The sequence below is a fragment of the Macaca thibetana genome, chromosome 15 (assembly GCF_024542745.1).
Source record: "Macaca thibetana thibetana isolate TM-01 chromosome 15, ASM2454274v1, whole genome shotgun sequence".
In the NCBI taxonomy this organism is placed as follows: domain Eukaryota; kingdom Metazoa; phylum Chordata; class Mammalia; order Primates; family Cercopithecidae; genus Macaca; species Macaca thibetana.
Genome location: NC_065592.1, coordinates 87290734 through 87316650, shown reverse-complemented (window position 1 = coordinate 87316650; position 25917 = coordinate 87290734). Strand labels below are relative to the sequence as shown.

The 25917-nt window shown below is 43.7% G+C and overlaps 1 protein-coding gene across 4 annotated transcripts in view; it reads left to right on the top strand.

The window, feature by feature from the left end:
• Window positions 1–160: 160 nt before the first annotated feature.
• The window catches only part of TRPM6 (transient receptor potential cation channel subfamily M member 6), a 193504-nt gene continuing 167747 nt past the window's right edge, over window positions 161–25917 (top strand). For 2 of the 4 annotated variants that reach the window (XM_050761467.1, XM_050761470.1), the window contains exon 1: window positions 161–856. In XM_050761467.1, the coding sequence (XP_050617424.1) occupies window positions 848–856 (9 nt within the window). In that variant the 5' untranslated portion in view covers window positions 161–847. Of the gene's footprint in view, window positions 857–21742; window positions 21839–25917 lie in introns of those variants that run through there. The other 2 variants (XM_050761466.1, XM_050761468.1) reach the window with 2 other exon arrangements.

Genomic DNA, 25917 nt, shown 5'->3' with positions numbered 1-25917 from the left:
CCCGAATAGCTGGGACTATGGGTGCACACCACCACACCCGTCTAATTTTTTTGGTATTTTTAGTAGAGACGGAGTTTCACCATGTTGGCTAAGCTGGTCTCAAACTCCTGACCTCAGGTACAGTGGCTCATGCCTGTAATCCCAGCACTTTGCAAGGCAGACGGATTACTTGAGGTCAGGAGTTCGAGACCAGCCTGGCCAACATGGTGAAACCCCGTCTCTGCTAAAAATACAAAAAGTTAGCCAGGCGTGGTGGTATATTCCTGTAATCCCAGCTACTTGTGAGGCTGAGGCAGGAGAATTACTGGAACCCGGGAGGCGGAGGTTGCAGTGGAGGCAGAGATTGCCGTGAGCCAAGATTGCGCAATTGCACTCTGGCCTGGGCTGCAGAGCAAAACTCCATCCAGAAAAAAAAAAAAAAGAAGAACTTAACATCGAAGTTGAATTTAGGACGCTAACTGCCAGCTCAGTGGACACGGTATTCACAGCACACATGCCCAGGATTGATAAGGTTCCCTTAGCCGATCTCCTGCAGCTGGAGAGCTCAAACAGATGACGACAGGAGTGTTAATCATTTCCTTGCTAAGCAATAGTAGTCACAAGTTCCTGCTAAAAGTGAAATCACCCCCTCCTGTTTAAACACAGTTAAAAACTTTTAACTTAGTTTATGTTGCAGTTTCTCCCTTCTAGGTTAAGCACATGGAAATTTGTTTAGCAATTCTTTTCACAGCATTATTTCCATTTGTTACTCCCACAAGCTGGAGTTTATCTGATTGTATGGTACATGGAAAATTCAGGACAAAATTCAATGGCCGAAGGCTGAGCGAAGTTTACCCTGGCTGTAGTTATGAAGAGGGTAAGTGAATAAACATCTTTGTTGCTCTTACTTATGTTTATTTTCTGTTATGCTAGATTTTATACACCACAAAATGCACAAAGCATAATCTTGCAATTATAGTTAACCATTTAGATTTGCTTGATAATTGTGTTTAAGTGATCACAGGCTAAAACTAAAATTAAAATGCACACTGAAGCATGCATGACAAAATTGCTTCAGTTTCTTCTCGAAAAAAAAGTTTTTATTAATTAAACAGCTTGTTTTGTTAATTGAACTGTTATTGGAATGTATTTCTGCATTGATGTAATGTTGGACTGTTCAGTAAATAGACTAGAGACCATTTTATGTGAACGAAAAGACAAATAATTTTATTATTGGAAACAGTCAAGTTGGAAACTGGATAGAACATCTGGAGGCAGGATTTAAATGTCAAATAATTCTGGTTCAAATAGAAATATTGTTTTATGGCTGTGTGTTTCTATTTAGCAAATGACTTTTTTCTCGTTTCTTGAAATCTATTTGAAATAGATTTTTCATGACAGTTTTATAAATAAAGCCTCTATCAATATCTCAATTATTTTCTTTCCTGAAAAGGAAAATTATATTTGGTTATAATGAAAGGACTTTCATTAGAAAAATACTGGTTGTTTTATTGCCCATTCAATTGCGATGATGTTTATTTCAAGAAAAATACAGATTATTTTTCTTTGAGGCATAGTACAATCCTGGGCACATAGAAGACTTTGTGGAAATAGCTATTGATTATTTATCTTAAAAAAATAAAACTGAATTTATACTAATAGATTTTAGAAGATCCGTTTAAGTCATTTGTGTAAGATCTTGCGTTAGCCTCTTGAATACCTGGGATTATAGGCATGTGCCACCACGTCTGGCTAATTTTGTATCTTTAGTAGAGATGGGGTTTCTCCATGTTGGTCAGGTTGGTCTCCAACTCCCAACCTCAGGTGATCCGCCCGCCTTGGCCTCCCAAAGTGCTGGGATTATAGGCGTGAGCCACCGCGCCTGGCCAATTTCTGCTTATCTTTTTATGTGCATGACATCTTTCCAATATCATGGCCAACCGTGGGGAATACAGATTGTCTTGTGACCCTTTCTGTCCCCAATGCCTAGCAGAGGACCTCATACACAGTAGGAGTATGTGTTTTTATTTTTTATTTTTTTGCTGGATATTCTTTTTACAAACATTTGTGCTGTTCTTAATGCTGGTATACTGCCGTAACTCTCCGAGACCATGTATTATGTCCAATAGGCACTGAATGTATGTTTGTTGAATGAATGGTTGATGCTTGACTCTGGCACATAGTCTCTGTGTATATGAGTGGTTAGCTTTAGTTCTGAAGGAGACGGAAGGAGGCTGAGTGACTTGGGATGTTTTTTGATTGCCAGTAACAGAACACTTGATTAAGTCTGGCAGAAGCAGAAACAAAAGAGAATTTATTGGCTCAAATAGCAGTTCAGTGGTACACGTGGCTTGAAAAATAGCTAAACACTGGCTCAAAATGATCTCTCTCTCTCTCTGTCTGTTATCTGTTATTCTGTTCTCAGACAAGCTTTCTCCTTGAGGTTGTAAAATAGCTGCCAGAATCTCCAGAAGCCCTATTTGCTGTTTTCAATTCAGCAGAAAAAAGAGAATGTCTTTGTTCAGCATTCCTAGGAAACAAAATCATAACACTCACTCGGAGTGAATGAACTCTAGTCAACACTAACTATGGCCAGAGAGGTTAATGTACTGCTTTTATGAGCTTCTAGGACTCAAGCGTCAAGCTTTACTGTTGGATGAAGGGTGGGAGAAAGGTGGATCCCTAAATAAAAATCAAGGCAATTGCCATATCAGGAACGGATATCTGGAAGTTAAGTAATAAATGTCAATGACACTTAACAATAACTCAGTGACATTAAACAATAAATGTGAAACATAAAGATGGTTATTTCATTCTCTTCTGTTCTACTCCCCCTAAGTACATTCAAATATTAGTAATTCATATATGCAAGAACCTAATCACCTCTAGCTCTATAAAGAGGTACATATAGGTACTACCTGTTAAGGAGAAGGCAGATGGAAAGAACCTGCTGTCAAAAGAGATATCAGAGAGGATATATAGCAGTTTCAAAGGTACCTGAAATTGTACTTTGGATATAGTAGATTCTTAACTAATATCTGCTGATTTATTTAAAGGAGGAAAAGAACATGACTGGGCAAAGGGGAAGGGATATTTGTTTTCAGCCTACTGTGTACTAGGCATCATATTCAGCTCTCAATATATATGTCTCAATCGTCACAGGATTAAAAAAAAATCTTCATTTACAGTCACAAGATAGAGGTTCAAAAAAGCTAAGTAACTTGCCAAAAAGTCAACTAATGAGTAAAACAAGTCTGTTGTGCTCTGAATTACGTACCTTTTCATAATACCACAATTGTAAAAATCAGATATGAGTTGAAAGATAAACTCAGATATTGGCTGTGGCAACTCAATTTACCTGACTAAAGAATAGAGTATGGACTAGGCACAAAGGCAGTCCTGAAAATTGACAAAAAGTAGCATCATTCAGGACAGGGGATGGCAAGCTAGGGCCTGTGGGCCAAATCCAACCTCCTGCATGCTTTTGTAAATATAATTTCATTGGAACACAGTCACATTAGTTTGTTTACCTATTGTCAGTGGCTGCTTTTGCATTACAAAGGTACAGACGAGTATCCCAGTAGCTGAGTAGTTGGAACAGACACCATATGGCTTGTGAAGACTAAATATTTACTATCTGGCACTTCACAGAAAATGTGTGTCAACTTATAACCCAGCATTTACATTTTTATGTCATCAGTTATTCTCAGAAGGGATGAGATTGTCATTATCATTCCAGGACTGTTGACAATTCTTGTGGCTATATGTGTAGCATTCTCCCAAGCATCAATACATTCGTCTATTGAATAAACCTTTATTGAGCACCTACAATGTGTTGGACACTATGAGCTCATATTCTATTGTGAAGATTACAGAAGACAGTTGGAGGCCGGGCGTAGTGGCTCACGCCTGTAATCCCAGCACTTTCGGAGACTGAGGCGGGCAGATCACCTTAGGTCAGGAGTTTGAGACCAGCCTGGCTAACGCACCACTTTAGTAGAAGTGGTGAAACCCCACTTCTACTAAAAATACAGAAAAGTAGCTGGGCATGGTGGTGCGTGCCTGTAATCCCAGCTACCCGGGGGGTGAGACAGGAGAATTGCTTGAATCTGGGAGGCGGAGGTTGTGGTGAGCCGTTGTGAGCTCAACCCTTGGCAGAGGGCCTAGAAGGCGGTAGGGGATCAAAATAATAAATACTTGATGAGTGAACTAATGAATCAATGAATGTGGTAGAGGTAAGCACAGGATGCCAAGGTAACAGACATAACCTAGACTATGATGGGATGAAGTCAGGCTGCGAAGTTGAAGAAGTATAGAAGTGAAAGGAGAAAAGGCTGAAAGTGGGGTGGCCAGCAAAGAGAGAGGGTTTGTAGTAGGAGTTCAGTGGACCCTCTTGGGACAAGATGTACCCCTGTGCGGCTGGAGGAAAAGAGGACTGAGGTCCTCAGCCATATTTGGTAGGAGATTTGATGTGGGATATAACAGAAAATTATTCAGTTCCCAACTGAAGAACCTCCAGAGGCTTTTTGCTGCTGACAGGATTAAATCAAGACTTCTTGGTGAAGCTGCCAAGTCCTCTATAATTTATTCTAGGTTGATTCAATCTTGTTTTTTTAATTTATATTTTCAAGTTTAAATAGAGATGGGGGTCTCACTATGTTTCCCAGGCTGGTCTTGAACTCCTGCCTTGGCCTCCCAAAGTGCTGGGATTATAGGCACGAGCCACCACACCCAGCCTGATTCAATCTTACTTCCCTTACTTCCTTACTCAGCTCCTGCCATCTGATTTTAGGCTTCGTGATGGTGCTTTTTTTTTAAAATTTTTTTTATTTTTTCAAATCCAGTGTCTTTAAAAAGATATTTCACCTCCTTGGGATGCCCATTCCTCTCTCTCTCTAATCTACATTACCCATTAGATAAGATCTGATGCAATTGTGACCTTTCTGACAGATCTCGCCTACCCACATCAATCTTCACTGATGTCTTTTTTTTTTTTTGGGATTTCTTTACTTGTAACCATCAACCACTTCTTTTGGATTCCTTCACCCTTCACCTGTAACCATCAACTGCTTCTTGTTTTAAAAAATTATTTATTTTTGAGACGGAGTCAGCTCACTGCAACCTCTGCCTCCCAGGTTCAAGCAATTCTCCTGCCTCAGTCTCCTGAGTAGCTGGGATTATAGGCACTTGCCACCATGCCCGGCTAATTTTTATATTTTTAGTAGAGACGGGGTTTCACCGTGTTGGCCAGGATGGTCTCGAACTTGTGACCTCAGGTGATCTGCCTGCCTCGGCCTCCCAAAGTGCTGGGATTACAGTTGTGAGCCACTGAGCCTGGCCCATTCACTTATTTTAGACATGGAATCAATGCTGCCTCGGATGATTTTGAAATGTTTCATGGGTTAATGCTTTGCATCCACCATTACGTTGTAGGTTTCCAGAAATAGGGAACATAAGACATTTCCCTCATATCCTCTTAGTACCCAGAATAATACTTTATGTACACTTAATATTTGAGTAAACACTTAAGCATTTACTGAGTAAATGAATGAATGAGTCAGATGAATAAAATGTTATAAGATTGAAAATGCTGCTGAAAAAGGAAGTTGGAAAATGGAAAATAATTAGAGAAGATGCTAATAGGACAGGGAAAATAATTTTCACTTTGCAGTTAGAGGTATTCTAAAAAGGTCAAGTTTTAAGGAAAAATATTTAAATTAGGAACTCAGATGTGGAGAAGCGAGTTAACTACTTCTGAGTTTAGGGCACTTCATGATCATTTATCTGTGCAATTTCTCTTCTTGTTTTTATTTATGTATCTGTTTGTTCATTTGTTTATATAATCCGCTTTATCTCTATTCTCTATTGTCATTCCCTTTTATTTCCACAGCAACCATTCTAATGAGGTTAATGTGCATCCTCTTCGTGTATGTGGTTTTGTAAAATCTGTAGTTTTGTTTTTTTAGTAGGTATTTGTACAATTTTTATAAATATGTTCATATGCTATGGATCTTAATCTGCTTTTTACTTTTTTCACTAAACATTAAGGATTTTAGGATCTATACATATTGCTGTGGTATAGATCTATTATTTCGAATTGCTACATAATATATACACTCCCTGGTGTGAATTCACTCATTGTACCTATTTACACCTCCAGTGATGGAAATTAATATTACCTCCAATTCCTTATACTACAAACTATGATGAACTTCCTCATAGTGTCCCTTCAAAGATCTAGTGTGAGAATTTATTTGGGCTCTAGATCCAGGAATGGGATTGCTGGATCACAAAGCATATGTTTATTTAATATGAGTAAGAGGTATCAGGTTTCTCTGCTGAATGGAAGTACTAGTCTACACACATTTGTTCCTTCCCTGCTCCCCGACCCCTGCAACCAACCAAAGAGTGCCTGTAAACTACAATCACCAACGCTCACAGGCTGAATGTTATTATCATCTATTTGGGACACAGCAGAAGGAGGCAATGGGGTGACAGGTGGACTGAGAACAGGAGAGACTCAAAGGGGCCAACAGGTGGCCAGCTCCTCTCGCAGCCTGGAGTGGAATCTGAAAGCCTGGAGGCTCTGGCTTTGCAAGGTAAGGGTGGGCCAGGGCGAGGCAGCAGGAGACCCCAGACCTGACAATGGGAGCTTACCTAAGCCATGGCTCAGACACCCAACAGGTGTGCTTTCCTCAGTGCATGCACTTGCCAGTACTGACTCGGCCGCCTTCCAGGGTATCCTGCCGCCCAGCGGCTGCCTCCTGCTCTTCTTATCTGTGGTGGCCTAGTGGGGCCGTTGTCTCCTCTCTCCAGGTTCCTTTGTCTCTCTTACATCACTCCTCCCGCAACCTGGTGCCACGAAGACTGCCAGAATTTGAATAGGTTGCAGGGAACTGGAGGGAAGTCCAGGAAGGGCCACCTCCCCAGACTCTCCATGGGGCACCATCTTGCTCCCAATCTGGAATCTGTTCACTTCCCAGCCTGCACCCAAACCCAGCTCAGACCTTTGTACTCAGCCCCACCCACTTCTCCAGCTGTCTGGGTCCTGGGGCAGCCCTCTTTGTCACTGGCATCCAGAACCAGGCCAGGTCTTCTGGTGAGACCCTAAAGCTGGTGACGTGTTGACCTCGCTTGTCCTTTATTGCTGAGAACTGAGCTCTTGACTGTGTCAATGTCATGGCACCATATTCTTTGACCTCTGAGAAGTCCTTGCCCCAGTGACCCTTTCCATGCTCCTTTGAGGGGAGTTGCTCTGCCATTCGGGATGGCAAGAGGCACCATCAGGTTGTATTCCTGAGACCTCAGTACCCCTGGGCCTCCAGGCCCAGCCACCTCGCCCAGCCTCAGAAGACAATGTGAAAAGTCTCCCACTGACCAAAGATGGGACGAATCACATTTCAATAACAATGAGAATTGCAACAGACTGTCAATTAGTTATCTATTACTGTACAACAAATAACTGTAGAGCGCTGCTTAAAGGCAACACATTTATTGTATCACATAGTTTCTGAGAATCAGGAACCCAGGAGCAGCTTACCTGGTGGTTCTGTCTCAAGGTCTCTAATGACACAGCAGTTAGGCTGTGAGCTGGGGATACATTAATCTGAATCTGGGTCTGAAAGATCTGCTTTCAAACTCCCTTATGTAGCTTTTGGCAGGAGACTTCGGTTCCTCATGATGTGTGCTTCTTCACGTGACTGTTTATAACACGGCTTCCCCCAGAGTGAGTATAGAGAGAAAGTGGGAGTTGTCCAGCGAGTGCCCACCTAATCTCGGACGTGACACAGCATCATGTCTGCTACATTTTATTGGCTATACAGACCAATGCTTGTACAATGTGGGAGGGAAGTATACAAGGCTGTGTGGACAGGAGTCATTGGGGACCATCTTGGAAACTGACTCTCACAGTCCGAAACCCTTCAGATATGCTTTAATCTATGAGTTCACAACAATATTTAAAACAAACAAACAGCTGGGCATGGTGGTCAGTGCCTATAGTCCCAGCTATTCAGGAGGTTGAGGAAGGAGGATTATTTGAGCCCAGGGGTTTGGGGCTATAGTGTACTATGACTGTGCCTGTAAATAGCCATTGCATTCCTGCCTGGGTAATATAGCAGACTCCATCTCTACAAACAAACAAACAAAGTTGTTCTTCTAAGGATGACAGAGAACCATACATTATCTTAAAAATTGGGGAAATAGACTGGGCGCCGTGGTTCATGCTTGTAATCCCAGCACTTTGGGCAGGCGGATCACGAGGTCAGGAGTTCGAGACCAGACTGACCAACATGGTGAAACCCCATCTCCAGTAAAGATACAAAAAATTAGCTAGGCAGGATGGCACGCACCTGTAATCCCAGCTACTTGGGAGGCTGAGGGAAGAGAATCGCTTGAACTCGGGAGGCGGAGGTTGCGGTGAGCCGAGATTGTGCCATTGCACTCCAGCCTGGGCAATGGAGTGAGACTTTGTCTCAAAAAAAAAAACAAAAAACAAAACAACAACAACAACAGCAAAAACCAAAGAATAGATGAGTAAAAGTTTCTCTTTATAAAATTATTTCAGCTGGGCCAGGCACGGTGGCTCACACCTGGAATCTCAGCACTCGGGGAGGCAGAGGTGGGCAGATCACGAAGTCAGGAGATTGAGACCATCCTGGCTAACACGGTGACACCCCGTCTCTACTAAAAATACAAAAAATTAGCCAGGTGTGGTGGCATGCGCCTGTAGTCCCAGCTACCCAGGAGGCTGAGGCAGGAGAATCGCTTGAACCCAGGAGGCGGAGGTTGCAGTGAACCGAGATCGAGCCACTGCACTCCAGCCTGGGCAACAGAGTGAGACTTCGCTCAAAAAAACAAAAAACAAAACAACAACAGCAAAAACCAAACAATAGATGAGTAAAAGTTTCTCTTTATAAAATTATTTCAGCTGGGCCAGGCACGGTGGCTCATGCCTGTAATCCCAGCACTTTGGGAGGCCGAGGTGGGTGGATCACGAGGTCAGGAGAGCGAGACCATCCTGGCTAACATGGTGAAACCCTGTCTCTAGTAAAAAAAAATATATATATATAAAAAAATTAGCTGGGTGTGGTGGCATGCATGTCTAGTCCCAGCTACCCAGGAGGCTGAGGCAGGAGAATCGCTGGAACCCGGGAGGTGGAGGTTGCAGTGAGTCGAGACTGATCGCACCACTGCACTCGAACCTGGGTGACAGAGTGAGATTCTATCTCAAAAAAAAAAAAAAAAAAAAAAGTTTGGGGGGTCCTCGTTAGTATAGTGGTGAATATCCCCGCCTGTCATGTGGGAGACCAGGGTTCGATTCCCCGATGGGGAGGCTAATTATGTTTGGCTGGGTACGGTGGCTCACACCTGTAATCCCAGCACTTTGGGAGGCCAAGGCGGGTGGATCATGAGGTAGGAGATCGAGACCATCCTGGCTAACATGGTGAAACCCCGTCTCTACTAAAAATACAAAAAAATTAGCTGGGCATGGTGGTGGGTGCCGATAGTCCCAGCTACTCGGGAGGCTGAGGCAGGAGAATGGTGTGATCCCAAGAGGTGGAGCTTGCAGTGAGCCGAGATTGCTCCACTGCACTCCAGTCTGGGCGACAGAGCGAGACTCCGTCTCAAAAAAAAAAAAAAAATTATTTCAGCTAATGAAAATTACATAACAGGATTAGAATTTCCTATTACAAGCCACCTATAAATTAATGAATCTAGGTACTAAGCATCAAATGTTGTTGATGATGATAAGCAACAGAAACCAGAGATTAAGTGCCATCTGATGAAAAAACAGATCACCCACTAGATCTTGCCAAACAGACTGAACATGTCTGATGAAGCCTCTGGATTCAGTTGTCAACTTGCAGGAAGACAGGTAGGAGGAACATATTGTACTGTTCCCCAAATATGCAATTAGCAAAATCCATACTGGAGAGAATCTCTATAGGCCAAATGGCTTGGGTTATTCAATAGAATAAGGAAGTGTAAGGAAAAGGGATGGAGGGAAACCCTGACATTAAAAGAAACAGAAAAGACCAATTTTTTTTTTTTTTTTTAGATGGAGTCTCACTGTGTTGCCCAGGCTGGAATGCAGTGGCGCGATCTCGGCTCACTGCAACCTCTGCCGCCAGGGTTCAAGCAATTCTCCTGCCTCAGCCTCCCGAGTAGCTGGGATTACAGGCACTTGCCACTGCGCCTGGCTAATTTTTGCAGTTTTTAGCACAGACGGAGTTTCACCATCTTGGCCAGGCTGGTCTTGAACTCCTGACCTCGTGATCCACCTGCCTCGGCTACCCAAAGTGCTGGGATTACAGGTGTGAACCATTGCGCCTGGCCCCAATTTTTTTAACAAAACAGTCCAGACTAACTCCAGAAGCAAGGAGTGTACACTTGATTGATAAAATCATAAAGAAATTCAAGGAAGGTATAAAAGTCTGAATAGTGGAAGGAAATTATTTCTATAAAAGTCAAGATCATTGTTACTTTTTGAGGGAGGGACAAGACAGTGATTGAGATGTGGCACATGGAGAGAGGCTCCTGGGAGGCTGGCAGTTTTATTTCTCGACCTGGTAGATAGTTACAAGAGCATTTACCTGGCAGTAATTCACTAAGACATTAATTTGAGTTATGGGATTTTTCTGGATCTGTGTTTTAGTTTTACAATAAAAAATAAAAAACAACATTTCTGAAGATAATACATGAGCGTAGTAAAATATTAAAAGTGTGTGTGTATAAAATTTCCTCTCATTTTAAAAGCATAAATGGTAGAATTACAATACCATGCATATATTCTGATCTTTGCTTATTTTACTGAATATTTTATTTTGTAGATCATTCTGTATCAAATAGGGCCAAATGGGATAAGAATTCAGTCTCAACTTCTAGGCTAGAACCAATATATTTTAACTTACAAATAACAGTTTAAATAAGTGGATATTTTTTCCTAAGAATATATTCCATTAAGTCAGAAGATGTCTCAATATAGAGATAGCAGGCGGGCTGGGTGCGGTGGCTCATGCCTGTAATCCCAGCACTTTGGGAGGCCAAGGCAGGCGGATCACGAGGTCAGGAGTTTGAGACTAGCCTGACCAATGTGGTGAAACCCTCTGTCTACTAAATATACAAAAATTTGCCGGGCATGGTGACACACGCCTGTAATCCCAGGGAGGCAGAGGTTGCAGTGAGCCGAGATCATGCTACTGCACTCCAGGCTGGGTGACAGAGTGAGACTCCATCTCAGAAAAAAAAGAGATAGCACGCACATTCATTTTGAAGGTACGCATTTCGCATACAGTTTAAAATTTACCTGTTCATTTTCCTCCCCAAGTTCTCAGCTTAAACAAACCTGCTCACACTTTGATTCAGACAAGATTACCTGGGGGAAGGGTGGATGGTAGAGTTAGTAAACTGCTTTTTCAGCATTTCCCTGGATGAATTCTCAGAGATATTTTATGGCAAGGATTAAAACAACACACTGGTGACTAACCTTTGTGCTTCTTTGTTGATAACAGCCTGTTTCTGATAATAATTAGGATTAAAGGAGACAGATGTACAGGCTTCTACAGCCTTTAAACTGTAATCTTGAACCAGTAAATATTTTCTAGGCACCAGATTATATTGAGTTTTTTTTAAAAAAACAACTTGGCCAAGTGTTTTAACTATCTCTTTACTTCCTTTAATATTTCTTACTTTTTCAGGCACCTGAATAGTATTTTCTGAGTACCTACCAGGGAGTTAGCAATGCTCAGTGCCCTAGGGTACAAAGGAAGGAAGTATAAAGACTTACTGCTTACAGTCTTAGGAGATGCAACATATGTATCCATATAACAGAGCTAGAAAGCAAGACAGTATTATATATGTCTGTGGGTTTAAGTCACAATGTATGTAGAACATATATTGACTGGGGGTGAGGGATAAAATACTACAAATCAGGTTCAGTGTATACTACTTGGCTGATGGGCGCACCAAAACCTCACAAATCACCACTAAAGAACTTACTAAACCAGGCGCGGTGGCTCATGCCTGTAATCCCAGCACTTTGGGAGGCCGAGGCAGGCAGATCACCTGATGTCAGCAATTGGAGATCAGCCTGACCAACATGGAGAGACCCCATCTCTACTAAAAATACAAAATTAGCCGGGCATGGTGGCACAGGCCTGTAATCCCAGCTCATGGGGAGGCTGAGGCAGGAGAATCGCTTGAACCTGAGAGGTTGCGGTGAGCTGAGATAGCGCCATTGCACTCCAGCCTGGGCAACAAGAGCGAAACTCTGTCTCAAAAAACAAAAAAACAAAAAACAACTTACTCATGTAACCAAATACCACCTGTTCCCCCAAAAGCCTATGGAAAAAAAAAACAACATTTGTTGACATATGCAATGTATATATAAATACACCAGCCTTGGTGAGAACTCCCATGCCTTTAATCCCAGCTACTCGGGAGGCTGAGGCACGAGACTTGCTTGAACCCAGGAGGCAGAGGCTGTACTGAACCAAGACTGTGCCACTGCACTCCAGCCTGAGCGACAGAAACTGTCTCAAAAACAAACAAATAAACAAAAAACCCAAAAAACAAAGTGACTTTCCTTGTAAAGATGAAGCAGAAGAAACATCCTTATCATGCCCACTAAAACTGCCTTGTTTAGGGATTTGGTTATTATCTTTCACTGTGCTAATTTCTTGGAAGGAAGGATAAACAACTTAGTTTCAGCTTGGTGATATGGAACCTTAGCATGAGCGACTCAATTTTGGTTTGGTCTGTTAGGTCTAGTGCAGGAGCTCAGTCCAAACCAATGGCCTCCTATAAATTTCATTTAATATCACAAAGTAAAATTTCTCCCAATCCAAGCATTTACACATTTAACTATCAATTCTATTAAAAACATGACATTAAAAGTGCAAGACAGGGAGCTGATGGGAAGTGGGCAAAGAAATACTGAAAAGAGTGCTTCTAGAAGGAAATACACTAGAATAATGACAGTTGTTATCTAGAAGAGGTAGAATTACCAGTGATTCACTTTCTCTCTCCCTCTATGGTGAGAGACCACTCTTTCTCCCTTTCCCATGTACCCTTTTGAATTTCCCCAGTTCTGTACAACCAAGGTGTACTTATTATTTATTCTTCTAGAGACACGGTCTTGCATTGTTGTCCAGGCTGGAGTACAGTGCCATGATCATAGTTCACTGCAGCCTCGAACTCCTGGGCTCCTGAGAGCCTCCTGCCTCATCCTCCTGAGTAGCTAGGACTACAGGTGCATACCACCATGCCAGCTATTTTATTTTATTTATTTTTTTATTTTTTTGCAGAGATGGGAGTCTTGCTTTGTTGCCCAGGCTCAACTGTTGCCCTGGTCTTGAACTCCTGGCCTCAAGCAATTCTCCTGCCTCAGTCTTGTAAAGTGTTGGCATTACAGGCATGATCTGCCACATGGAAGCATTTTGCCTTTTTTTTTTTTTTGAGATGGAATTTCACTCTTGTTACTTTTTGCTTTTTCCTGGCCCATTTTGCTTTTATAATCAGAAAAATAAGAATGCTGGCCAGGCTTGGTGGCTCACACCTGTAATCCCAGCACTTCAGGAGGCTGAGGCGGGCAGATCACCTGAAGTCAGGAGTTCGAGACCAGCCTGGCCGACATGGTGAAACCCCTTCTCTATTAAAAATAGAAAAATGAGCCCAGCTTGGTGGAGGCCACTTCTAATCCCAGCTACCTCGGAGGCTGAGGCAGGAGAATCACTTGAATCTCCTGGGAGGCGGAGGTTACAGTGAGCCGAGATGGCGCCACTGCACTCCAGCCTGGGCGACAGAGTGAGACTCTGTCTCAAAACAAACAAATAAATAAACAAACAAACAGAAAACAAAAGAAAAATAAGAATGCTTCTGGAATGAGGGAGACACAGGCAACTTTGCAACTTTTTGGAAGCAGTTTCTAGTACTAGTTGAAGGTGGGGAGGTGGAATATGGAGCAGTGTGCTCCTTTAAGGTAGAGGTGAGGTTGTTGCTAGGTCCAGCAGCATCATAGGAGAACCTTTTGAGTGCAGCAGACACACACGCACACATTCGGAACTTCACAGAGAAGGAGTATCTATGTAGAGACAGAACCAATTCTGCCCTTTCCTTGTTTCCCTCAATGGAATGCAAAGTCACCATTGGCACCCTCAGACAGCGTCTTGCTAGAGTCAGAAAAAGAACCCAATTCCTTATGGACCACAAATCCTTTAAACCCTGGGATTATATTACTATTCCAGAAGTTATACTGAAAACTTTGCCCTCTGTTAAGGGAATGATGACAAATATCCGGCTCTCCTACTTCTTGAACCAGACCTGGTATTAAGTGCTCATTCTCAACAAGGGGAAAAAGAAGGGAAGTATCTGGATATCTCTGACTAATGTCTTCCTGAAATACATTTGCTTTCCTGGTGGTCCCGATTGTGAACTTGGTCCCATGATCATAATCATAGAACCATTTCCATTTCTGTCCTGAGCTTGACAGAACAGTGATTTGGCTTCCTGGGTCCTCTGTTGTTCTAGATGGGATTCTAAGACTATAAATACTTACAAATACTTACTCTGTGTCATTTAGATAGAGTTTACAGCCCAAATAAGAGTGTTTGTCTTCTAATCTCTGCTTACCTTGATGATGAGTTGCATTATTTGCAGTAATCATTTTCTCCTTTTGTGGTTTTTGATTTCCCTATGCTATACAACTTTGTAAAATACTTTAGAGAAATTTGATACTAATACCTGTGCAATATGTCCTTTTTCTCCCTGTAGATACAATCATGCTGGCCTAAGCGTACTAATGCCATAAAAAAACTACAGTGCTTCAGATTGCTTATTCTTCATGCTTTTTAAAATTTTTTTTAATTTTTTTTTTTTTTTTTTTTTTGAGACGGAGTCTTGCTCTGTAGCCCGGGCTGGAGTGCAGTGGCCGGATCTCAGCTCACTGCAAGCTCCGCCTCCCGGGTTTGCGCCATTCTCCTGCCTCAGCCTCCTGAGTAGCTGGGACTACAGGCGCCCGCCACCTCGCCCGGCTAGTTTTTTGTATTTTTAGTAGAGACGAGGTTTCACCGTGTTAGCCAGGATGGTCTCGATCTCCTGACCTTGTGATCCGCCCGTCTCGGCCTCCCAAAGTGCTGGGATTCCAGGCTTGAGCCACCGCGCCCGGCCAATTTTTTTTAATTTTAAATAAGAATTTCTGGTAGGGCGTGGTGGCTCATGCCTGTATCCCAGCACTTTTGGAGGCTGAGGCGAGAGGATCATTTGAGCATAGGAGTTCTAGACCAGACTGGGCAACATGGTGAGACCCCTCATCTCTACAAAAAATTAAAGAAAAATTAGTCAGGCATGGTGGTGAGTGCCTGTAGTACCAGCTACTAGGGAGGCTGAGGTTGGGGGATCATATGAGCCCAGGAAGCTGAAGCTGCAGTGACCCGTATTCACACCTCTGCATTCCAGCCTTGGTGACAGAGCGAGACCTTGACTCAAAATAAATAAATAAATAAATAAATTCCTGAGCTCTATTAAATATAAATGCTTAGCACTTTGCCTCCATTTTTGGTAACTTTTTTTTAATTTTAATTTTTTGTTTTGAGATGGAGTCTCACTCTGTCACCCAGGCTGAAGTGCAATGGCACAATCTCAGCTCGCTGCAACCTTCGCCTCCCGGGTTCAAGCGATTCTTCTGCCTCAGCCTCATGAGTAGCTGGGACTACAGGCGAGCGCCACCACACCCGGCTAATTTTTGCATTTTTTTTTTTTTTTTTAGTAGAGATGGGGTTTCACCATATTGGCCAGGTTGGTCTTGAACTCCTGACCTCATGATCTGCCCACCTCAGCCTCCCAAAGTGCTGGGATTACAGGCATGAGCCACCGTGCCCGACCCATTTTTGGTAACTTTTAAAGTAAGAGATTATAATTTTGAACAGGTATGATAGTTTGTTAAAGAATAAAGAAATCAAGATTTTCAGTATTCTTCAGTATGTCAATTGCATTTTCAACTCCACAATTTCTGCTTTTTTTTTTTTTTTTGAGACAAGGTCTCATGTTGTCATTCAGGCTGGAGTGCAGTGGTGTGATCATAGCTCACTGCAGCCTTCACTTCCCAGGGTCAGGTGATATCCCACCTCAGCCTCCTAGGTAGCTGGGACTACAGGCATGCACACTATGCCTGGCTAATTTCTTGTATTTATTGTAGAAACAGGGTTTTGTTATGTTGCCCAGGCTAGTCTCGAACTCCTGAGCTCAAGCAATCTGCCCATCTTGGCATCTCGAAGTGTTAGGATTACAGGAATGAGCTACTGCACTCCATGATTTTTCAAAAATTATTTCAATCTCTTTGTTAAGTTTATGTGACAGAATTCTGAATTACTTCTCTGTATCGTCTTGAATATCTTTGGGTTTCTCAGAACAGCTATTTTGAATTCTCTGTCTGAAAGGTCACGTATCTCTGTTTTCCCAGGATTGGTCGCTGGAGCCTTAGTTATTTTGGTGAGGTCATGTTTTCCTGAATGGTCTTGATGCCTGTGGATGATATTTGTCAGTGTCTGGGCATTGAAGAGTTAGGTATTTATTGTAGTCTTCACAGTCTGGGCTTGTTTGTATTTGTCATTGGGGAGGCTTTCCAGATATTCAGAAGGATTTGGGTGTTATAATCTAAGCTGTATTTGCATTAGGGGGCACCCAAAGCCCAGTAATGCTATAGTTCTTGCAGACTCCTAACATTACTGCCTTGGCGATCTTGGATAAGATCTAGAAGAATTCTCTGGATTACCAGGCAGAGTCTCCTGTTACCTTCCCTTACTTCCTCCCAAACAGAGGGAGTCTCTCTATCTCTGTGCTGAGCTACCTGGAGCTCGGGGTGGGGTGATGTAAGCACCCCTATGGCCACCACCACTGGGACTGCTCTGGGTCAGACCTGAAGCCAGCACAGCACTGGGTCTTGCCCAAGGCCCAGTGTAACCACTACCTGGCTACGGCTTACGTTTACTCATGGTCCTGGGTAAAGGTGGTGGTGAAGCCAGCCAGGGTTGTGTCCTTCCTTTCAGGGTGGTGAATTCCCCCAGGCCTTGGGTGGGTCCAGAGATGCTGTCTGGCAGCTAGAGACTAGAGTTGAAAACCTTAGAAGTTTACCTGGTGTTCTATGCTACTGTGGCTGAGCTGGGCCTCAAACCACGAGACACAGTCCTTCTCATTCTTCCTTCACCTTGCCACAGGCAGAGGAGCCTCATCCCACGGCCACCACCGCCACAGGCCCATCAGGAGTATTGCCAGGTTACTGCTGGTGTTCACTTACGGCCCAAGGTCTCTGAAGTCAACTTGTGGTGAATGCTGCCAGGCCTGGGACTCACGCTTCAGGGCAGTAGGCTCTCCTCCGGTCCAGGACTGGTCCCGAAATGCTGTCCAAGAGCCAAGGTCTGAAATTAGGGACCCCAAGAGCCTGCCTGGTGCTCTATCCTACTGTGGCTAGCTGGTACCTAAGGTGCAAGACAAAGTCCCCTTTACTTTTCCCTCTGCTTTTCTCAAGTAGACGGAGTCTCTCACTGTAGTCAACACAGGTGGGAATGTGCTGGATCTCACCTGAAACCAGCACCTCTCAGAGTCTCCCCCAAGGCCCACGGCTTACTGCCTGGGTATCACTGCTGGTTACTCAGGACCTAAAGATTCTTTAGCCAGCAAGTGATGGTTCCTGCCAGGACTGGGTCCCTCCCTTCAAGGGATTGGGTTCCTTTCTGGCCCAGGGTGTGTCTGGAAATGTCATCTGGGACCTAGGGCCGGCCTGGAATGGGGGCCTCATGACTCTGACCGGTGCCCTGTCTTACTGCGTTTGAGCTGGTATCCAAGGTGCAAGACAAAGCCCTCTTTACTCTTCCTTCTCCTCTCCTCAAGTGGAAGAAGGAGGTCTCTTTTGGCAGGAGCTGTGTTGCCTGGGGTTGGGGGAGGGGTGGCGCAAGCACCCCCCTTAGCTGTCCTACCTTGTGTCTCAGTAGGTGACACACCCCCCAGGTCCACTTGGTTGCTGAGCCCAGCTCAGCAGTAGGATTTACAGTTCCTGAGGCCTAAACTGCCTTTCAAGAATATTTGGAGCCTCAGAGCACTCCAGTCTGTGGTGTGGCGAGGCTTGCTGGAACTTGAGTTCTGACTGCTCGGATGGATGATTCCTCTCTATCTAGAGCTGGTCTAAATGTTCTCTCAGTGGGCAGGCGTTGGCTGAGTTCAGCCTCGTTTTGCTTTCTGCTGTGACAAGGCAGCACTGAGTTCAATGCAAAGCCTCACAACCACTGCTTTCTCCCTCTCCCAATCACACAGATTTCTCCATGCCAAGTGGCTGCTGTGGATGGGTGGGGAAGGGGTGGCATCTGCAACTCAATACTGTCTTTCCTCTTATAGACTGTTGGTGGGAGTGTAAATTAGTTCAACCATTGTGGAAAGCAGTGTGGTGGTTCCTCAAAGAGCTAAAAACAGAACAACCACTAAACCAGTAATCCCATTACTGGGTATATACTCCAAGAAACATAAATTGTTGTACCATAAAGGCACATGCACATGCATGTTCACTCCAGCATTATTCGCAAGAGCAAAGACATAGAATCAACCTAAATCTCATCAATGGCAGATTGGATTAAAAAAATGTGGTACATATACACCATGGAATACTATGCAGCCATAAAAAAGAACAAGATCGTATATTTTGCAAGAAATGGATGGAGCTGGAGGCCATTATCCTTAGCAAATGTAGGAACAGAAAGCCAAATACTGCATGTCCTCACTTACAAGCTCATTGTGAGCTAAATGATGAGAACACATGGACACAAAGAGGGAAGAACAGACACTAGGGCCGCCTTGAGAGTGGAAGGTGGGATGAGGGAGAGGATCAGAAAAAATAACTATTGATACCTCTGACCCAGAGGTACTCAAACTGTTGATTTGGAGATATAAAAAAGTACTATTGGGTACTAGGCTTAGTACCTGGATGACGAAATAATCTGTACAATAAACCCCCATGACATGACTTTACCTATAAAACAAACCTGCACTGTACCCCTGAACCTAAAATAAAAGTTAAAAATAAAAAAGACTGTCTTTCCTACCTCTTCAGTAACTCTTCCAGTGATATGAAGTTAAAACCAGGTACTGTGAGTGCTCACCTGATTTTTGGTTCTTAGAAAGGTGCTTTTTTTGTGTGCACATAGTTACTGAATTTGGTGTTCCTGCAAAGGGGATGATCGGGGCCTTCTATTCCACCTTCTTGCTCCGCCTCTTCCCAGTTTCATTTTTGATTGTTCATCTTCCTCTTATAAACTTGAGCTCCTTGTGGACTGGACAATGCCTTATTCATCTTTGTTTTCCTGGTGCCCAGCATGATGCCTGACAAACAGTCTATGTTCAGGAAATATTTGCTGGCCTGAATCAAACCACACTAGACTACTAATGAATATTTTAAAATTTAATTTTCACAGCTACCCTGGGCATAGGTGTGTTTGTGCCCAGAATAGTTTTATTTTTATTTATTTATTTTTTGAGATATGGTCTTACTCTGTTGCCCAGTCTGGAGTGCAGTGGTGCCATCATAGCTCACTGCAGCCCCGACCTCCTCAAGCAATCCTCTCACCTCAGCCATCCAAGTAGCTGGGACCACAAGTGTGAGCCACCACGCCTGGATAATTTTTGTATTTTTTTGTAGAGATGGGGTTTTGCCATGTTGCCCGGGCTGGTCTTGAAATCATGAGTTCAAGTGATTCTCCTGCCTCGGCCTCCCTAAATGCCGGGATTACAGGCATGAGCCACCATGCCCGGATGAGAAGAGTTTTATATACAAGTTTGACAATCGATTAAAGTGCTTGTGAAAGTTACAGATTCCTGGGCCCCACCCTAGAAATCCTGATACAAGAGAGCTGGGTAGGGTGGTTGGAGCCTGGGAATCTGCACTTTTGACAAATGCCTGAGATGTTTCTAATACAGCTTGGGAACCAAAGGCAGCTTGTAAACTAGCACATCCAAGGTCTTAAGCACTTCGAATTGCCCTTGTATTTCACGCAGTAAATGCCTTGAAGCTTGATCTGAAAAGAATAAATGATCATCCTAACATGTAGATTTACCAAAGATGGTAAACTAGAAGATGGTAGACTTCTCAAGAATCTTGGGTTCCAAATGGCTTGTCTTCTTGGTGTGTCTGCAGATTTCTGAGAACTCCCTGACCCTGGCCCTGTAAGAGACCTAACAAAGAAATTGTATAGAAGACATAGATCGAGAAGGATTTACTTACCTTAGAAGCGCTTTCAGAACCCGTTAACTGTTTACAGATTAACTCTTTAAAGGAGATGGGTTAAGGAGAGGAAAGGAGATTAAGTATGTTTCTAGAAGAACAACAAATGGCCATGGCCTGTAATCCCAGCACTTAGGGAGGCTGAAGTGGGTCGATTGCTTGAGTTCAGAAGTTCGAGACCAGCCTGGACAACATGGTGAAACCCTGTATCTACAAAAATTACAAAAATTAGCCAGGTGTAGTGGCTTGCATCTGTAGTCCCAGCTACTTGTGGGGGCTGAGGCTGGAGGACTGCTTGAGCCCAGGAGGTGGAGGTTGCAGTGAGCCGACATAGTGCCACTGCACTCCAGCCTGGGTGACAGAGCGAGACCCTGGCTCAGTAATGACAGCAACAACAACAAAAAGAAAAACAACAAAAAATGCCAATACGGATATGAGAGATTACAGTTTTCCAATAAACAAAGAAATGCTCATTAAAACCACATTGAGAAATGAGGGAAAAAAACCTGTAAACTGTCTGCAAATGTGAGTTCACCAGGCAAAAATTCATAATAAACTAAATGAGTAGGTGTCCCTAATTTTAAGTCGGTTGTCAGGGATGAATGACTAGCATTGTTAATTACACTTGTAATAATGTGAGCATCATATTGCCTGTGTGCTTTGTGCCACCTCTGCCAACACACTGGGATCCACCCCAAATCACTGACTACAGCCTTAATCAAGACTGCCTAGCCCAGGCATGGTGGCTTATGCCTATAATCCTAGCACTCTGGAAGGCTGAGGCACGAAGATCGCTTGAGTCTGGGAGTTTGAGACCAGCCTGGGCAACATAGTGAGACCCCATTTCTTAAATAAATAAATAAAATTAGCCAGGCACTGTGGTCTGTGCCTGTAGTCCCAGCTACTCTCTGGAGCCTGAAGTGGAAGGATCACTTGAGCCTGGGAGCTCAAGGATGCAGTGAGCCATGATCCTGCCACTGCACTCCGGGGCGACAGAGCAAGACCCTGTCTCTAAAAAAAGAAGAAAGAAAGAAAGAGAGAATGAGAGAAAGCAAGAAAGACTGCCTATCCAGAGGAATTAACAACAACAACAACAAAACAAATAAGAAAACATTTGTATGTCACACATGAAGCACATTAAGTGATTTCCTTTGTTCAGTGTAACCTTGTGAGGGAACTGGATTTTTGTCCCTATTATTCCCATTGCATAGATAAATAAACTGAGGCTTGACATGCCCAATAAGTTACTGGTAGTAAAAGCAGTGCGTTAGCTTAAATCTCTGATATCCTCACGCCCCACACTGACTCAACAATAACAATACATTACCACGAAGGATGTCTGTGATGACAGTTGCCATTCCATTTGATCCTCATTATTCTTCTTTTATCGAAGGAAGGTGGGAGTCACCTTCTTTTCTAGGCAGTTAGGTAACTGAAGCCAAAAGGTATTGTGACAAATCCACTGGGCTGTAAAAGGCAGCGTGTGGAGGTGGAGCCCAGAGCTTCTGCCTCCACAGTTAAAAGCTCAGACAGGGCTTTGGGAGCAGGGCCTGCAAATCAAAGATGAAAGAACAACCTGTCTTGGAGCGCTGGCAGGTAAGCTCAGGCTGCTGGACTGGAGGGGAACAAGGACCTTAGGTGATTCACTAGATCTGCGCCCCCGGCCTTAGATAGAAGTGGGTGGGGCCAGGGACATTACATCTAACGAGGATCTAGAATAGCTAGGATTTACGAAATACCGGCGTTCACGTTCTCTGGTCTCCACCCAAAGATGATTATCCTATCTAAGGTACAGGGCAGGTCCCGCAGCCGCGGTTTCAAGAGCTGGGATGCGGCCATAGCGGAGGTGGTGTCAGAGCGGAAACCTAGCGGGGGGTCGGGGCTTCAGCTTGGGGTGGTGAGAAACACCCCGGGAGAGGAGGCAGCTCTGTGGTTCCGCTTCGGGCAGGCGGGAGAGGAGTTCGGAGGTGGCTTGAGCTGAGAACCCGGAGGAAAGAAGGCGCATTTCTGAGCAGCCAGGGACACGGATCGCAGACTGGGACGCTGACGAGCTGGGGGTCGCGGATTTCCGAGGCGGCTGGAGAAGTGCCCCGACCGCCGTCCCTCCGCGCCCCTGCGCGTCCCCGTGCGCCCCCGTGCGCCCCGGTGCGCCCAGTGCCGGAGTCCCGGAGCGATGACAGCGCCGGTTACGGTAAACGCCCGCCCCGCTGCAGTCCGCTTCCTTCCCCAACGCGGCGCCGCCCGAACTTGCAACCGCAGGAGTCCGCGCTGGCTCCTCTCCACTGCTGGCATGCGGCGCAACAGGAAGTTCTGGGGGCTTGGAGAGGGAGGGTGCTCCTGGCCGCTGGGAGAGGGCTGGCAACGCTTGGGAGAGTAGTGGAGATCCTGGTCATTCCTCGGTCTCGCCTATTTTGTGTGGACTTTCTCACACTGTGTATGAAAAATAAGTATCATTGAGCACATTGTATTTCAGGAATAGTACAGGCCGCTTAGCAAACGTTAGCTCATTTCAACCTGCTCTGGAGCTAGGTAGCCTGAGTTAGCATCCCAGCTGCATCACTACCTGTGATCTTGGGCGAGTTAACAGCTGTGCTTCGGCTTTCTCACCTGGAAAATGGGATAATACGATTTGTAGTTTCAAGATGAAATGAAATGCTATGTGCCATTTGCACTTAGAATAATGCCTGACATATTTAGCAGGTTGTAAGAGTTTGGGATTCTTAACTATTTCATCCTGGCAGTAATCCTGTAAAGTCCAAGTATCTTTCTCTCCTATCCCCGCCGGTTTACAGGTGAGGAAAATGAAGCCAAAGGAGAAAAACAGATTTGAGATTTGAGCTCAGGTCAGTGCTTTAAGACACTGAAAACGTAAAAAAGAAAAAGAGAGAGAGAGAGAGAGAGAGAGAGAAAAAAAAGACACTGAGAAAATGGATATTCTAGTCATACACATCATTGTGATTATTTGTTCTAGGGAGAAATGATCACCTTTAATTGTTAAAGTGGGAAACGAGTTATTCAATTTCTTTCCCCCTGTGTGCGGATTTTGATGTTTCACTGTCATCTGCTTTGGATTCTTATAGGACTGATAAAGCATTAGCTCTTCTGGTCAGACTGGAATCTGGGCTTGACTTTAAGAATCTGGTTGTTTCTTGTGTTTCCCACCAGGAGTGGTGACCATCTAGGGTAGGAGTTCGCATAAGTTTTGTTTTTTTGAGCCAAAACTGGAGACCAGTACCCTTTGGTAGTATTACACTTGTCTTGATAGACAAGGGCATGAATAGCATTTGAGATGATTATACCAGAGGAGAAGGGAAAGAATCGTGTAATATGTTGAAATTTGCCACAAATTTTGGTCTTGCCTATTTACAATTCTCTATCATAGCTAATTTTTTGGATAGCACATCTATGCCAAAACTATCAAGCATTTGGTAAATACTGTGCCTGAAATATGGCTTCTCTCTTTTTCCTTCTTTTTCAAATTTCTCACTTTTTATTTTATTTTATTTTTTTTTGAGACAGGGTCTCGCTGTGGTGCCCAGTCTGGTCTTGAACTCCTGGGCTCAAGCAATCCTCTTTGGCCTCACAAAGTGCTAAGATTACGGGCTGGAGCCACCGTGCCTGGCCTCAATGTGTTTTTAAATCATGAGTTTTCAGTATAAACAGCCCAAATAATCTGAGTGATTTTCATTATACTTCTGGTAGAATCATACCATGCTGGAACTGAAAGTGACCATCCTACCTGTAACTCAGTTGTTTCTTTGTGACACATCAGAAGTCTACATGGCAACTATTTTCTGTAAAATCCATCACTGTTAGGTAAGATATTATGATGTCAGTCTCAGTAGTGCCTTTTTTTTCTTTACTTCTTAGTTTTATTGAAGTTTTACGTTCTCATTGTTCAGAATCAATTGATTCCATAGGGTTAATATCTAAAAAGAGTAGAACTCTCCATCATTTCCTGCTTTTTAAGAGAAATAATCATGTTCATCTCTTTTAACTAGTTACTATTAGTCTGTATCTCTAGATATTCCTTATAATTGCTCCTTCTTGGTTTTTCAGGTTTAGTCATCATGCATTGGCTTTCCTGCATGAAATGTGTGGATTTAACTCTTTTCTGCTTTCTTGCCACTATCACTTGCATGTATCCTACCTGTTCCTTCCATAGATCTTCTGAATATAGTTATCTCCTAATTTTTGGTTAGGTCAATATTTAGTTAGGTCAACATTATTATGCCTGCCTACGTGCTATTAAGAGCTTCCTTCCTTGTTTTTTTTGTTTTGTTTTGTTTTTGTTTTTTGTTTTTTTTTTGTTTTTTCCAGAGTTGTCTCTCTGTGTTTGCAAAGTTTTCACCAATTGAACCACAAGTTCTTTGCCAGTTGTCTAAATCTTCCCTCAAGATGTCCAATGCAACAGTTATTTTAATCAATTTTATTTCTAGCACAGCTTTCTTACCTGCTTTGCCAGTCCAGACTGATTGCTCTTGATGTTTGATGTATAGCTATTACCTTGGGCCCTCTTTTCACCATCATTTGGGGATTGATTCACTTTGCATCTCTGTTATGCTGGCTCCTGTTTCCTGTATCCCACACCTTAGTCTTTTTTTTTTTTTTTTTTTTTTCAGACGGAGTCTCGCTCTGTCGCCGAGACTGGTGTGCAGTGGCCAGATCTCGGCTCACTGCAAGCTCCGCCTCCCGGGTTTATGCCATTCTCCTGCCTCAGCCTCCCGAGTAGCTGGGACTACAGACGCCCGCCACCTCGCCCGGCTATTTTTTTGTATTTTTTTAGTAGAGACGGGGTTTCACCGGGTTAGCCAGGATGGTCTTGATCTCCTGACCTTGTGATCCGCCCGTCTCGGCCTCCCAAAGTGCTGGGATTACAGGCTTGAGCCACCGCGCCCGGCCGTCTTTTTTGATTTCTTCTGTCATTTTGATGGAGCACATTCTCCAGTAGCTTTCTAAGAAAAGGTACATGTAAGGTAAACAGAATTGAATATATTTTTTCTTTGATTCTGTATCACAGAAAATAATTGTCCAGATGTTTTTCCCTTAAAAGCTTTGTCACTAACAATATAAAAATAATTTCTTGTTGTAAATAATTCAAATACTACAAATAGAAAGTTCCCTTTCTACCCCTCAACCACTCCCCCTCTGACCCAGAGGTAATCAAACTGTTGATTTGGAACATATTATTTAGATGTGCTTTTATATACATATGTATATATGTATGTATGTATTTATTTTTGAGATGGAGTCTTGCTCTGTCGCCCAGGCTGGAGTGCAGTGGCGCGATCTCAGCTCACTGCAAGCTCTGTCTCCTGGATTCATGCCATTCTCCTGCCTCAGCCTCCCAAATAGCTGGGACTATAGGCGCCCACCACCACGCCTGGCTCATTTTTTTGTATTTTTAGTAGAGATGGGGTTTCACCCTGTTATCCAGGATAGTCTAGATCTCCTGACCTCGTGATCTGCCCGCCTCGGCCTCCCAGAGTGCTGGGATTACAGGCGTGAGCCACCACGCCCAGCCATACATATGTAATTATTATTTTGATTTGTGCATGTGCTTTTATTCATTTACTTACTTTATTTTTTGAGATGGAGTTTCATTCTTATTGCCCAGGCTGGAGTGCAATGGCACAATCTTGGCTCACCGCAACCTCTGCCTTCCAGGTTCAAGC